At 42.7% G+C, this 16,184-nt stretch overlaps 1 protein-coding gene across 9 annotated transcripts in view; it reads left to right on the plus strand.

Moving 5' to 3' along the window:
• Positions 1–16,184, plus strand: part of Pphln1 (periphilin 1) — a 93,952-nt gene that overhangs the window by 15,365 nt on the left and 62,403 nt on the right. For 5 of the 9 annotated variants that reach the window (XM_031353421.1, XM_031353430.1, XM_031353444.1 and 2 more), the window contains exon 4: positions 11,049–11,110. In XM_031353421.1, the coding sequence (XP_031209281.1) occupies positions 11,049–11,110 (62 nt within the window). Of the gene's footprint in view, positions 1–7,420; positions 7,628–11,048; positions 11,111–16,184 lie in introns of all 9 variants that reach the window. The other 4 variants (XM_031353393.1, XM_031353411.1, XM_031353400.1 and 1 more) reach the window with 1 other exon arrangement.

Genomic DNA, 16,184 nt, shown 5'->3' on the forward strand with positions numbered 1-16,184 from the left:
AGGCTGATACTGAAGGGTCTGACTTAGGATCATTGAGGTAATGTATGGTGAAATGACCTCATCAAGAAGAGAAAACTGAGAAGGGAAGTGGTTTTGGGGGTGGAGAACAAGGGATGACAGCTTGAGGTCTAAGGCCATCCCTCTGGTAGAAGGATAGGCAATTGGTATTTTGGAGCACAGAGTTCCTAGAATGGACACATAGTTGATAAGTGTGTTGAGTGGTCACAGAGTGTTAGTCTTGAGAATTAGAATTGAAGGGCTGAGAATGTAATGTAGTTAGTGCTTGCCTAACATTCCTGGTCCCCCAGACTGAACCCAAACATCTCAAGAAAGAAAAGGGGGTTGGAGGAAAGGGTAGGTGGTGGGTACCTCCATCTTCTTTGAAAACACGTTCCTAGTGACATGAAGACTTCCCAGTCAGGTACTAGGCATTATGTGTTTTATCCCAGCATATAAGGCCTAGAGCTTTAATGGGAGACTGTAACTGTGTAACTGGGAGCTTTTCCACCCAGACCAAGTTCCGGAATAGTGACTCAATGCCTTGTTATGAATAAATAGCCAGGCCATAAGCTAGGTCTGTTTGCCAGCTAGCTTGTAACTTGCCATAACTTGTTTATACTAGTCTGTGTCTGCCATGTGGTTTGTCACCTCTCCCAAGTCCGACTGCCTCTGAGCTCGGGTGTAGGATCTTTCCATGCTTGACTCTTTCCCATAGTTGCCCCCCACAGCCCCCAACTCTGCTGGAGATCCCACTTCCTATTCTACCCATTCTTATAGGCCATAGGCTTTTTATTGATTGACATGTAATGCTTCCACACAGTACACAAGAGATGACCCCTACAGGAAGTTTAAGCTATAGCAATAGGTGGCTAAAATATCAAGCTCATGGAAGGGATTTGCTAGGGTTGGTGATGAGTATGATGCAGATGGCCATAACCTGTCCACACAGGTTTGGTTTCTTTGATGAAACACTGTAGGTGAGACAATTTAAACAAGGAAGGGTTTGTTTCGGCTTATGGTACCAGAAGTATCTCAGATCAATAGTGGCAGAGAAGTTGACAGGCATGGTGGCTGGCATAGCAAGCTGAGAGCTAAATCTTTAATTGCAAGGACAGAGCAGAGAGAAGAAAAGTGTCCCCAAATGGCAGTCTTTTAAACTCGTAGAACTTAACCTCTAGTGATATACCTCTTCCAATAAGGTCACACCTTTTAAGCCTTCCCAAAAAGCACCGCTAACTGGAGGCTTAGCCTTCAAATGCCTACAACTGAAGACACTTTTATATACCAGTGATTGCTATTAATGACAAAGTCACAGGTGGCTCTTCCTGTAGCCTTCAAATGCCTACAACTGAAGACACTTTTATATACCAGTGATTGCTATTAATGACAAAGTCACAGGTGGCTCTTCCTGTTGTGTTGATTTCTTTTTCCTACTTCATCAGCCTCATGAGAGTTGAACAGTGCTTATAATCACCTGACTTGTGGAAGTAACTTTATATTCATGTCTGACTTTAATGGACACATTGAAATTTGCAGAAAAGTGTTTAACTGTAGAAATTGCAAATGTGGGCTTGGCGAGATGGCTCACTGGGTAAGAGCACTGATTGCTCTTCCCAAGGCCCACTGGGTAAGAGCACTGATTGCTCTTCCGAAGGTCCTGAGTTCGGATCCCAGCAACCACATGGTGGCTAACAACCATCTGTAATGAGATCTCACGCCCTCTTCTGGTGTATCTGAAGACAGCTACAGTGAATTACGCTGGAGCGAGCAGGGTAGAGTGAGTGGGGCTGGCGTGAGAGGTCCTGGGTTCAATTCCCAGCAGCCACACACATGATAGCTCATGGCCATCTGTACAGCTACAGTGTACCCGTATACATAAAATAAATAAATAAATAAATAAATAAATAAATAAATAAATAAATAAATAAATGGAGGAAGTCCCTATTTAAAAAAAAAGATATTGCAAATGCAACTATTGTTTCTAACATTGGATTTAGTTAAAAACCTACCCTACATATACAATTCTAAGGGGCTGGAGAGATGGCTCTGTGATAAGAGCTCTTCTAGAGGACTCATACAGGTGACTGGAGGACTTCCATCAGGCAGTTCCCAACTACCCGTAACTCCAGCTCCAGGATAGCTGATGGCCTCTGACCTCTGGCACCAGCACTTAAGTGGCGTACATTACCAGGCACACACATACACATAGAAGTAAATAAAGTTTTAAAATCCTTGCTTATGAAATGGAGATCTTCTAACATTAATTTAAAACCATATTGCGTGTTTGTTTATAAGCAGCATTGGTTAGAGCTGTCAGCAGCCTGAATGTCTTAACAGGAGAATGTGTGAACTGTTTATATAATGCCCTAGTGGAGTAAGAGGCCTACTGCCAGACCCAGCAACATGGTTGAACTTCACAAACAAAGCACTGCAGACCAGAAGCTGGGTTCAGCAGTGTCTTCTAGATAGAGTTCTTTCACATACACATCTCAAAAGAGCCACAGTAGTCAGGACAGTTGTTATTACAGGGAAGAAGCACTGGGACGGACCCCAAGGAAAGGCTTGTTCTGCTAGGCATGTTCAGTGACTTGAGCAGGGTGATAATAATTGCCTTGTCCACCTGGGGAAAGTTCATCCAGAAGTCCTTTTTTTTGTTTTTTGTTTTGGTTTTTTGAGACAGGGTTTCTCTGTGTAGCCCTGGCTGTCCTGGAACTCACTCTGTAGACCAGACTGGTCTCGAACTCAGAAATCCACCTGTCTCTGCCTCCCAAGTGCTGGGATTAAAGGTGTGCACCACCACTGCCGGGCTGTGCTCTCAGCTTTGTCATGAGGCCCTGTCTTAGGTAGAGTGTCACTGCTGTGAAGAGACACCATGACCAAGGCAACTCTTATAAAAGGCAAATTTAAATGGGGCTGGCTTACAGTTTCCACCTCATCTATGCCTGTAATTCAAAGGTTTGCTTTTTATTGCTGTCTCACATTTTTCTGTGTTTAATGTTTTTAATGTCTTTTTCTTTGTTCCTCCTTATTTGATCTGGAACCTCTATTTCATCTTCGAGATCTGATATTCTATGTTCTGATGATCAAGATTGTGAGGCTTTTTGAGTTTCCTAGTTGTTTTTTTTTCAATTCCATATTCATTTTAGCTTGAGTCCTCTTCAGTGTTTTTATTTATTTATTATCCCATTTTCCTGTCCTGGATTGTCTTTGCCATGCCTATCAGCCTTGTCTTGGGCCACACTCAGGTGTTTATTCTTCTTAAGCTCTTTCTCCTCGATCTCACCGAGTTGTTCGTGTCTTCTTGAAACTCCTTGAGTTTTTCGAGGTGGTTTATGACTGTTCTTTGAATTTCAGTGTCCTGGGGTCCATTGGTAAGCCTTTCTATAAAACTAGTCAGTTCTGGAGGGAAGATGCTGTCTTCATCTTTCGTATTGTTAATATTCTCTGACATCTGGGCATGTAGGCTTTCTTTGTCTCCATGTAGAGTTTTAGGTCTGTTACTGAAGGAGCAGGGCTGTGGCGAAGAGGATGCTGCTGTGCCACGGATCTGGAGATTTGAATGTTGCTTGGCTAGAATGTAGACAAATGGGCAGAGGGGACTGGAAAGGTATACAGGATTTTTCCTGTTCCAGCTAGGAGTGTGGAGGTTGATAGGTCTAGGTGGGAAGGTTAGATTTGATGTGGGAGTGTGAAGTTGGGGGTTGGCTAGGAGGAGGATGCTGGAGGATGCTGGAGGAGGAGGATGCTGGAGGATGATGCAGTGAAGGCAGGGAAGGCCAGTCTACAGTGTAGGACCTAGCTAAGCCTGGTGAATTACACAAGAAGTGTGGAAGAAGAGGTCGGTACTCACCAGGCTAGCTCCTAGGGGAGGACATGGGAAGTCTGGGAGTGAGTAAGATAGAGTAGGTGACACAAAGGGTCCTAGAGTAGGGTCCACCATAGCATGTTTTAGTTTCTTGACTGACAGAACTTTGAGGCCTTAATATCCTTTTGTGACTCGTGCCAGAAAAAACCTGTAAGGTTTTGGCCAAGTTCTGTAATGATATATATCTGGAGGGTAGGGTAAACTTAGAATATTTTGATCTGTTGTCCAATGTCTCTCTGAAACACTGTGTTGACCCTAAGACATCTGTATCTGTATTTATATATATTTACATATATATAAACTATAGCATATTTTATAATATATATCATAAATTAAGGGATTAGAGGCATGTCTAACCATGCTTGGCTTGTGTTTGGCTCTTTGTTTTTTTTTTTTTAATTTATGTGAGTACACTGCAGCTGTCTTCAGACACACACTAGAAGAGTGCATCGGATCTCATTACAGATGGTTGTGAGCCACTATATGGTTGCTGGAAATTGAACACAGGACCTCTGGTAGAGCAGTCAGTGCTTTTAACCATTGAGCCATCTCTCCAGCCCCATGTTTGGTTCTTTATAAAGAAAAAAATCAAGTATTTAAAAGTAGGCAAGATAGCGACTCTCAAAGGTATGTGCTAAGAAAGCAGCAATTACCTGCTTTTGGTTCGTTGTACTTTACTCTTCTATTTTCCTCTCTTCCAGGTTATTCTATCTCATTTTAAAACTTTTATGTGTATTAGTGTTTTGTCTGCATTTATGTCTGTGACCATGTGTGCATGCCCCGTGCTTAAGCGGGTCAGAGGAGGGTGTTGGAGCCCCTGGGACAAAAGTTACATATAGACTGTTGGGAACTACTTTGTAGGTGCTAGGAATTGGACCCAGGCTCTTTAGAATAGCAGCCTGTGTTCTTGATCACTGGCACCTGTTTGGAGGGTATTTTGAAATAAATCAACTATTCATGTTTCAAATATAAATAAACATTTGTTATGTTTCTAAAGGATAAAGATGTTTGGTCCTTATACAATATATTAATTGTAAACAGGACATTTTCTATAGGGTGGCACAGTGGCTCAGTGGGTAAAAGTATTTGCTACCAAACCTGACTACCTGGGATCCATCTCCAGGAACCGCATGGTGGATTTGGAGAACTGACTCAAATTCCCCTCTAGCCTCTCCATACAAATGATGGCAAGCATGTGGACCTCCTCCACTATACATTAAAAATTCAATCATCAATAGGAGGAGAGGAGCTTGGCCCTGTGAAGGTTCTGAGCCCCAGTGTAGGGGAATGCCAGGGCCAGAAAGTGGGAGAGGGCGGGGTGGCAGGCATGGGGAAGTGGGAGGCAACAGGGGTTTGTTTTTGTTGTTTTTGTTTGTTTCTTTGTTTTTTGGAGGGGAAACTGGGAATGGAGAAATTTACATGTAAATAAAGAAAATATCTAAAAGAAAAAAAAAATAAAACCACCATGTTTTTGTGCTAAAACAAATTCACATATTTAATGATCCATTAGGAAATTGCCGGTTTTGTTTTGGGGACGAATGTAGGGCCCTATGAATGCCAATCCCTGCTCTACGACTGTATGCCACCCTAATCTCAAGAAATACTGTGAAATAAATGTCCTAAATGATTTCATTTGGACCCAGTCAATTATGAGATTTAATATTTGGGTGGAAAGTGTAATATAGAACTGTGTCAAATTATTTAGCCATCTAGTTGATGCTTTTACTTTCTAAAATGAAAATGTTTCATAGTACAGTTTTAAAAATTGGAATATATGGAAAATTAAGATGATGGCTTATTTTTAAAATTGATGTATTTATTGTGTGCATGCTAAGCCACCTGTGATTCTAGCACTCAGGAGGCTAAGTTGAGGGTTGTTACTGTTCCAGGCCATTCTTGGCTATAGCATGAAACCCCTGCCTCTAAAACCAAGACTGGTGGAGGCCATCCTAAACTGCAGAGTGTGAACACGGCTCAGCAAGACAAACTTCTGTCGGTGGATGTGCCTTAGGAAGCTTAGGCCGGATTATGGCACATCTGTACATCTTACCCTAATGGTTCTATTTCATATTAGCTATTGATATAAGACAGACTGTTTTCTGTCTGATCCCTCAAATCCCACAAAATCCCTCTCAGTGACTAAAATGTTATTTTATTTTTCATACGTATTGGTATTTTGCATGCTTGTAATAAGTTTATGCAGCATATGCATGCAGTGCCCAAGGAAGCCATGAGAGCTTCAGTCCCTGGAACTAGAGTTCTAGACTGCTGTGAGCTGCCATGTGCTGAAACTGACTGGACCCTGTGAAAGAGCAATCTGTGCTGTTGACCACTGGGCTATCTCTGCAACCCCTAACTAGTTACTAAATACGTCAAATCATCAAGAATGTATAACTTTGGAAACTAGTTCTAATTTTAGATCAGCTTTTCTACCTTGTGTCCGAATGTAAAAAGCTAAAGCTGGCCCTCTGGAGCTTCTAGAGAGTAGCAGGATGGTTCCTTTTGCCCCCCCCCCTTTTTTGTTAAAAGATTTTTTATTTATTTTATGTATATGAGTATACGGTAGCTGTACAGATAGTTGTGAGCCTTGATTTGTTTACTATTATAAATAAGTGCACTGTAGCTGTTTTCAGACACACCAGAAGAGGGCGTCAGACCTCATTAGGGATGGTTGTTAGCCACCATGTGGTTGCTGGGATTTGAACTCAGGAACTTCAGAAGAGCAGTTGGTGCTCTTACCCGCTGAGCCATCTCGCTAGCCCAAAAGATTTTAATTCCTGTTTTTTTGTTTTGTTTTTCTTTTTTCTTTTTTTAAAGATTTATTTCGGCAGACCTTATTACGGCCAGGATTTGAACTCAGGACCTTTGGAAGAGCATCGGTGCTCTTAGGAGCTGAGCCATCTCACCAGCTCTTTTTGCTCTTTCTAGTTCAGTGTCTACGCATCCCTGTTTGCAGGTTTATGGGCACAAGCCCTGTCTTTGTCTACTCTAAATAGAATAAAGTAGACCAAACTGTGCTGCCTCATTGTCATTAGGAGCAACACTGCTGTAACCTTATTGTGTGCAGTGGTAGTTGTTAAATTGACTTATTTTACTTACTATACTATATTATTTAGATTTGTTTTAACTTTATGTGTACAAGTGTTTTGCTTCCATGTATGTGCACCATAGGGTTAGAGTACCCATAGGGGCCAGAAGAGGATGTCATAGTCCCAGGGCTTGATTTTACAGACTGTTGTGAGCCATCATCTGGGTACTGGGAACCAAACCTAGATCCTCTGAGAAAACAGCAGGTGCTCCAACCCCCTCTGTTATGACTGCCATCTTGTACTGTTGTGTGTTATTGTGAATGTTTGAAGTTGTTTTTCATTGAAATATTTTATTTCCATTATTCTATATGAAGATGTTACTGTTAGTTATAGTCACACTTTTCATTGGTATGTTTTTATTGATTTGCATTTAGTCTGTTGAATTATGGTTAAGAACTCCTGAAACTTTTCCAAAACCAAATAGAGAAATTAGTGATGTCTCTATATTTCTTTTTGTCTGTTTTAGGATGGCTACCATAGAGTAGTTAATGTTGTGCCAAAGAGACCACCTCTGCTAGACAAGAGACCACCTCTGCTAGACAAGAGACCGCCTCTGCTAGCCAGACCTGATGAAGGAGGCTACAGTAGATATTACAGTCATGTTGATTGCCGAGTATGTGACGAGGGCCGCAGTTTTTCTCATGATCGAAGAAGTGGCCCATCTCACAGAGGAGTATGTAAATTTCCCCCGTGTACTAATTGTTCTTTCTTTCAAGTGTAAAATCCATGTAACTAAAGTTTATGTGCAGGCCTATGAAGTGGAATCATGGTGCTTGTGTTCAGGTGAAAGGCCTGATGCTCGCGTTCTGTTGTGTTGCTTGGTCTGTGTTTATTTGCAGCCCCTCCCCCACCCCACTCCCCTTTTGCACTAGGGTCTCACTGTATAGGTCCTGCCTGCCTGGCGCTTGCTGTCCTCCTGTCTCGGCCGCCTGGGTATTGGAGTGCTAGGTTTTCAGAGCTTGGCTACCCTTCCTGCTAGATGCTGTTGGTTGCCGGCTGCAGCTCCAGAGGGTACCTGTAGTCAAGGGTCTTGTGATGCTGACTAGTGAGTTAGAATCTTAGGCAACTCTGAGTGACGTGACTGCTTCCAACGTGACTGGCTTTGTGTGGTGCAGGGCAGGAGGCCATGGCCTCCGTTGTGTAGGTAAGCACGCTCCTGAGCTGTCTCCCTAGCCTGTGCTTCCTTCATTGCTGTACCTTAACTTGCAGGGATTTAGACTCATACCCGATAGTCAGTGATGAGCCAGAGTCAGCACTTGTCACTCTGTAATTGCTGTATTCTAGCATGAAAGCCACTGTGATGAGATGGACTTAAGCTGACTGTCTCACTTTTTGTTCACATTCTTAAGCTCTGTTTTGCTTTTAAGAGCTTTAGTATTTGAGAATAGAGGACAGTAAAGCCATGTTTCAGATAAGCACTTAAAATGTTAGCTACGTAGATTTAATGTGTTTGTGATAATCTAGAAGGTATTTAAAGTTTTCATCAGTTTTTTATTGACAGGTTGGAAGCAACTATGTCCTAGCTTGCAAATCACAGTATTCTTCTGCACTGCTCGTCCTCTTTCCTTTTCTCTCCTTCTCTCAATGTAACATGGTAACCAGTAGCACATTTAAACACTGTGCTGTTGGAGCTCAGTTGGCATTGGCGAGATGGAGGTAAGTGATTCCTGAGGTTAGTTTGTATGGCCCTCCAGGTCTCAAGCTCATTCACAGTTGTGACTCTGACAGTTGTAATGTGATGGTAGTGGTTTCTGGTGACTGCGGCTGAAGTTTGCTGTGCCACAGCGTCCTTCCTTACAGCAGTGCCTTTCACTGTGCTTTTTTATAGTGCCTTTCTGCTCTTCTAGGGAGGGTCTAGATGCTTAGAAGGAAGCATTTCTGTACTAGGGAAACTGGGTGTTACTGTTGGATCCATCTTCCAGGTAGTCTCAGGGAGAAAGGATTTGGTTGCAGCACGAGCGCATCTCTTGCCATTTTATGAGAACTCTTGTGTCCATTTGAGAAGTTTTGTTTTCTCTGCCTGGTGTCTGCCGTGAACATGAGCGTTGTTGGAAAGCTGACAGTCAGGTTTCAGCAGCCTCACATGTGCTCTTTCAGCCTCCCAGATTGTCTGCGCTGGCTTAGTTCAGTGGCTAGAGTTCTAGCTCTGCACGTCAGGAAGCCTGCCGTTAATACCTCAATACCACAAAACAAAGCCATGTTAACACAAAAACTTATTTGTTCTTAGACTTTAGGTAACTTTTTTTCTCTTCACAAACAACTGGCACACACCTATGGTCCCTATAACTTTTAGAGCACTAATTTTTATCTTGAATTTACTTATAGGAAATACTTACTAGATCCAGTGTTTTATTATTATAGCTATGGAGTTTTTTATTTTCTCTTGATTATATTTAAAATTGAGAAAGAAAATATGGACACACTTTATTTATAAAAGTGTTGGGTTTGTAATGTTGAATGGGAAAATGAAAAATAATATTTTAGTGATATCAGCCTCTTACTGTAAATAGTTTGCATGTTGTGGGTTTTTTTTTTTTTTAATCTTATAGTTTTCTTGAGGCAGAGTCTCTCTATAGCCTTCACTGTCTTGGAACTTGCTATGTAGACCAGGCTAGTTTTGAACTCACAGAGATCGGCCTCTGCCTCTGGAGTGCTAAGATTAAAAGCATGTACCACCATGCCAAGGATATATTTTATTATATGGGTGTTTTTCCTGCATGTTTCCTCTATTGCATATGTTCAGTTCCCATAGAGGCCAGGTGGTGGCACTGGAGCTCCTGGACCTGGAGTTAACAGCTGCTTGTGTGTCACCTCTGGGTGCTGAGAATCAAACCTAGGCTCTCTGCAAGAGCAGCAAGTGGTCTTACTCACTGAGCTCCATATGGTTGGCTTTTCTTCTTAATAATTATTTACCTTTTTCATATATATAAGTGCTATAAGTGCCTTATTTTTACATACACACATCAGATCCCATTACAGATGGTTATGAGCCAGTGTGAGTTCTGGAACTTGAACTCAGGACCTCAGGAAGAACAGTCAGTAACTTTTCTTTTTCTTTCCCCAAGACAGGGTTTCTCTGTGTAGCTCTGGCTGTCCTGGAACTCACTCTGTAGACCAGGCTGGCCTTGAACTCAGAAATCCGCCTGCCTCTGCTTCCCAAGTGCTGGGATTAAAGGCATGCGCCACCACTGCCTGGCTGAACAGTCAGTATTCTTAACTGCTGAGCCATCTCTCCAGTTCCTGTGGTTGTTTTTGTTTTTTCGAGACAGGGTTTCTCTGTATAGCCCTGGCTGTCCTGGAACTTACTCGGTAGACCAGGCTGGCCTTGAACTCAGAAATCCTCCTGCCTCTGCCTCCCATGTGCTAGGATTAAAGGCGTGTGCCACCACTGCCCAGCCTGTGGTTGGTTTTTAATGGGCTGGAGTCTTTTTTTTTTTTTTTAATGTATGTGAATACACTGTTGCTCTCTTCAGAAGAGGGCATTAGATCTCATTATAGATGGTTGGGAGCCACTATGTGGTTGGTAGGAATTGAACTCAGGATTTCTGGAAGAGCCATCAGTGCTCTTAACTGCTAAGCCATCTCTCCAGCCTCCTGTGCTGTCTTAAAGGACAAAATATGCTTCACTTGATTAATTTAAAATTTTGTATCACATATCATGATATTGCTTATCAGAGGTAATTCTTGCTAGATTGCTTCTGATTATGCCTTTATTGAGTGGTAAATGAGAAAAGAAAATGGGCAAGCTGGAAAGAATGCTAAGTTCTTCCTTCACCTTGAACGTGAGCATTGGCGAGAGAGCTGGGAATGTGACAAGACAGAGCGGCCTCTGCTGTCATGTCGGCTTCTGTGGCTGTGGCACCAAGCCTGTGGGAGTGTCTGGGGGAGTAGTGCAGTTTGTAAATGCAGGTGAGTGGTTCCACGGGTTCACAGCCGCCTGTAGTCGCTGAGATGGATGGCTTGGATCTTTGTGTACTCTCCTTTGGAAGCTCCGGCATCCCTAGAGAAGTGATCTTACGCTCGTTGTAATTTTACCTCAGAGGCTGTTCAAAAGAGCTTGACAAAAGCACAAATTACTATTTTTTATTTTACAGGATGAATCTGGCTACAGATGGGCAAGAGATGATCATTCTACAAGCCGGCAGCCTGACTACAGGTAAGTAGGTAACAATAAGTCCTTTGACTCTTGACTGTCGTCTGTGCGGTGGAAAGATAACACCAGATGCACCGCTGAGCGGCTTGATCAGGCTTTGAATTTGAGAGTGGCAGGCATCGTGTCCTCTGTGACTGTGATGTAGCTCACAACTGATGTTCCTCGTTTGTTGACATTTTATAATTGAGTATATATTTCAGAAGAAGTCTGAATTACGAGGTGTAGTTTTGCTTAACTGGAAAGTAAATTTTTTTTTTTTTTAATTTCTCCAGAAATAGCTTTTGAAAACTCTCAGCCTTTCAGTGTCTTCTATTATAAGGCATTTTCTCTGGTGGTCTACTTATGTATTTCAATTATTTTTCTTTATGTGTGTGTGTGTATGTATGTATGTATGTCTTTGCGTGTGGTAAGGTATGTCTGTGCTGTGGTGTAGGGCAAAGGAAAGTTTGGGGGCTTTGGTTATCTCCTGTCACTGTAGGGTCCTGGGACCTGTGATTTGACCAGGGAATGCTCACATTGTGACAGCTTGGCTCTCAGCTGTCAGTGCTGTATTGGGTGGAAGTTGGGTCACTGATCTTCATAGCTTCTGGAAGTGAGTCTTCCGCGCATGTTCCTAATTGCTGTGATGTTTTAACTCACCCTCTTAAGGCTACTCATCCTTCCCCAATAAGAAATTCTCGGCAGTGGTGCCGCACGGGGCAGTGGTGGCGCACGGGGCAGTGGTGCCGCACGGGGCAGTGGTGGCGCACACCTTTAATCCCAGCACTTGGGAGGCAGAGACAGGCGGATTTCTGAGTTTGAGGACAGCCAGGGCTACACAGAGAAACCCTGTCTCAAAACAAACAAACAAACAAACAAACAAACAAACAAACAGATTCTCAGCTCTTAGAGAAAAAGAGAAGCCCTTTCATTCTCTGCAGCTGTGGCCTCTAGCTCGTGCTTAGGGCGGCCCAGCCCCATGAGAAACACTTCAGTGCTTACTTAACAAGTGTCGGCACACTTTTTAAGTAAGACACATCTATGTGACCATCCTGGGTGGTGGTTTCATCTCTGCCCAAAGGAGTGTCTTCCCAGAGCTAAGCAAGTTTTATAGAAGCTGAAAATCTCTGGGGTCTAGTCAAGTCAGTTACTTGCTGTCTGTGCTCATTTCCAGAAAAACAGGGAAGGGGCCCGCAGGGTTACAGAAGCAGACATCAGCCCTTAAGTTTTATCTCTGTTGTCTCAGATGACCCTTTCTTAGTCTGCTTGCTTCTTCCTATGCAACCAGTGCCCAAGTAAGGTTGGCAATCCCATTTAGTTAATGTTAAAGCTTGCTGTTTTCCCTCCTTCAACCAAAGCCCACAGCAGGTTCAGGTTACAGTGAGAATTTTAGCAAAAAAGCACAGTGAGGCATTTAAAAGTTTGTAGTTTTCCCACAAAACAAGTAAATGTATATGAAGAAGTTGAGACCAAGATCTGAGCTTTGAGAAAGAAAACAGATGTGGTCTGTGAATGCGGCTCAGTAGTGGACCACATCTTCCTTCTGTCCTCTTCTTCTGTAAGGCTTGTTTTCATTTTATTTGTATGAATGTTTTGTAACATTTGCAACATATGCAAACAGCAAACGTATGTATGTATGACTATATATATGTATGTATGTATGTTCCTGATACCCAAGAAGCCAGGAGGAGGAGGAGCCAGATCCCTCGCAACTGCATTTACAGACTGCCATGTGAGTTCTGGGAACTGAACCCAGGCCCTCTCAAAGAGCATCAGGTGCTCTTAACCAATGAGCATTCTCTAGCCTCAAGTAGAACACTTTCTTAGATGGTTTCCATGGCCCTGGGTTCCATCTTTAGCACTTTAAAAAAAAAACCAAAAAACAAAAACAAATGCTTGGATAAAAGAAAAATGCCTTAGATCATCTTAGAAATCATCTTGCTTTCTTATTCTGTTTTCTTCTTCCTATGCAACTAGTGCCCAAGTAAGGTTGTTAATCCCACCATTGAGTTTCCCTGTGCTCAGCTGTTATAGCACTTAGGCTGCTGTAGGGCGGAAGGCCCAGATGTTGGTTAAGCTGGTAGCTGACCTTGGTATTACTCACATCACTGGTTTTTCAGACAGGTAAAGACTTCCACTGAGATTTTAGAAGGCACCATAGGAGGTCAGGCAGGGTATGGCCAGCTCAGAGTGCTGGCACCTGCTGAGAGGGTAATGTTTGAAGCCCAAGCTGCTGTTGATACCTAGGGATTTTGGAGGTGTTAGAAATGTGAAACATTTGTTCAAGAAAGCTGTAGACGACCCACAAGATAGGGCCTGCATTGATTTGATCTCTGCTATTCTGTTTGTTCCTTTGGGAATGGGTATTTTACTCTTTACCATTGTATTGCTTAGCATTCTTTCTCCAGGAGAAGGGAGGCTTATAAACCTCAAAACTACTGATACAAGACCCAAGAAACTCAAATGTGGCAGGTTTCACAATGCTACTCCCCTTAATATATATGTATATATATATATACATATATATATATATATATATGTATATATATATACATATATACATATATACATACATACATACACACAGTGAACAGTGGCAGGCCAAGACCACACTATCCCAGCAGAACCGATTGTGAGTCCTGCAGGCAGCTCCAGTCCTCCCTGCTAAAGTGGACTTTGGGGTAACCCAAGTTCTCAGTAAACCCTCATTTTGGTTTGCTTTGGTCATCAGTGTCTTCTTTGGGAGAAGGAGGGAAAAATCACACAGTACATTGTATATTGAAAGTATGTGACTTGGTTTCAGAATTTTACAGGGGCTCATGAGTTTGCTTTGAGTCTCAGAAGAGATTTTGCTCTTGGACATTTGCATAATGATAGAACTGTTCTAACTATGTATAGTGGTAGATTCATTTAATCCAGGAGTCAGAGGATAGCCAATCTCTTATTTTGAGGCCAGCCTTATCTACATACTGAGTTCTAGGCCAGCCAGGGCTAGATAGTGAAAACCCTTGTCTCCAAAACAAACAACACACACACAAAAAAATAAGACCGTGGGGAAACTGTTAGAAATGAGTTGAATGAAATGAATTTTATATTCTGGGATGGATTTGATCATTTTGAGGGGCTAGGATGCTATGGAACACCCCACACAACTTAATATGTTCAACACGTGGTTCCTAGTTGCTGGTGCTATTTAGGAAAATGCTAGAAACTATAAAATGGGACTTCGCTAGATGAAGTGAGTCACTAGGTGTGTGTCCCTAACTTAATACCTGAAATTATAAGCCTGAGTAGATGTTGCTCTCCTTAAGTGACTTTCCCTTATATATTTACTTCAGTAAGAGCAGCTCAGTGTCTCTGATGAATTGTTAGGGGAGAAGAACCTCAGTCTCCTAGACAGTTGTTCTGGGGCAGGTCATAGGTGAGAGAGAGGGCATGGGCATCCCGTGGCACGGACAAAGGATTGTCTGTCCTGGAGAGCAGCAGACTGGAGGGAGACAATAGACAAACACCAGGGAAGTAGTGAGGATGCAGAAGAGAAGCCTGGACTGGAGAAAGAGCTGACAGGAGATACTACAAGGCAACAGCCGCAGATGGGGGTTGCACAAACAACAGACAGTTATTTACACAGACAGCTCCCAATAGGATTATGGGAGGGACCCTGCGAAGTAGAAATTATGGGGTTGGGCTCTAAGTCAGACCTTTCTCAGGCTCCAGGGTCCTCCTCTTTCTAGTATCCCTTACCTTCATCCTCATTGGTTCCATTAGCCATAGTGACTTGTAATGGTTACAGAGTCCTAGGGAGGAGAGGGAAATAGACCTAGGAGACAGTTTTCTTGACCTTCCTTTACCATGGCAAGGACTAAACTGCTACAATTCTATAGATTCCAGAATTAGACACTTGATCCAAGCAAGTCAGTTGCTGTTCTCAGTTAGCTGAGGGATCAGTGTGGGAGGGCCAGTTATCCGCTTCAAATCCCAGATTGTGATATAGTAGGCAGAGATTCGTTCACAGTTGGCTGCACTGTGGCTAAGGAACCCATTATCAAAAGCCAGAACCGTGCCTAGCAGGAGGAAACAGGTTTTCTTTCTTTTCCTTGAATGAGTAGCGAATTCAGAATAGTGCTGTGATCACTGTGTCTAGCTGATTGTCTCTGGAGCAGCTATAAACTGCTCAGCAGCAATGGGTGATTTAAAGGACATTCCGATCTATAGTAGATTCTGTCCCCAGAGAAGCAATAGAAGTAATAGATACTGAGCAGAGGGTGAGTCTAGACATTCGGCATCAGCGGCTGTATAAAGTGCAGGAGGCCATTGACTTGAACCCGTCTTTGCTATTCTGAGTGGTGGCATTAGAAGGTTTGGCTACACTGTATTCCTGCTTGCCCTGCGTGTGCTAGCTTACCTCAGCTCCTGTAGCAAGAGTGGTAAGGGGCAGGATTATGAAAAACAAAAACAGCAGCAAACCATTGGAAGATGCTATTGATAATTCTTGCCAAAAGTCTAGGAACACCTACTGGCCATTGAAATTCTAGAAAATTAGCAAATAGTAAATCAACTGTCAAGACCATAAGCAAGTAAACACTTTAAAATACTCTAGCACAAGGAAGGTATTACCTGATACAGACAGCTATGGTGGAGTGTCTGAGTGAAGCAGGCCAGGAGGAGGCCTAGTCAGGTAGAACTTGGAGCTGTAGCAACGGTGCATGCCGTGCTTATAAGCAGAAAGAAAAACTTGAGTAAACAGTGTTGGGACAAGTATTTGCAGAGAAAGAAATACCAAGCTTAGTATATGTCCATATAATGTTAAGACCTAGAGTGGGAAGCAGATTGTAAAATTTGCTTTTGTGTTAGATTTTTAGTGGTTTATTATAGGGACTTATAAACAGTTCTTCTACTGTTTTCTTTTTTTCCAGACTGTGTAGTCCTGGCTGTCCTGGGACCAGACCTGCCTCACCGCCTGCCTCTGCCTTCCAGGTGCTGGGATTAAAGGTGTGTGCCACCAACACCCAGCTCTTTTCTTTTCCTTTCTTTTCTTTTTCTTTTCCTCTTCTCTTCTCTTCTCTTTCTTCTCTTCTTTTTTTCTCTTTTTCTTTTT

Source organism: Mastomys coucha, unplaced genomic scaffold (assembly GCF_008632895.1).
Source record: "Mastomys coucha isolate ucsf_1 unplaced genomic scaffold, UCSF_Mcou_1 pScaffold11, whole genome shotgun sequence".
In the NCBI taxonomy this organism is placed as follows: Eukaryota; Metazoa; Chordata; class Mammalia; order Rodentia; family Muridae; genus Mastomys; species Mastomys coucha.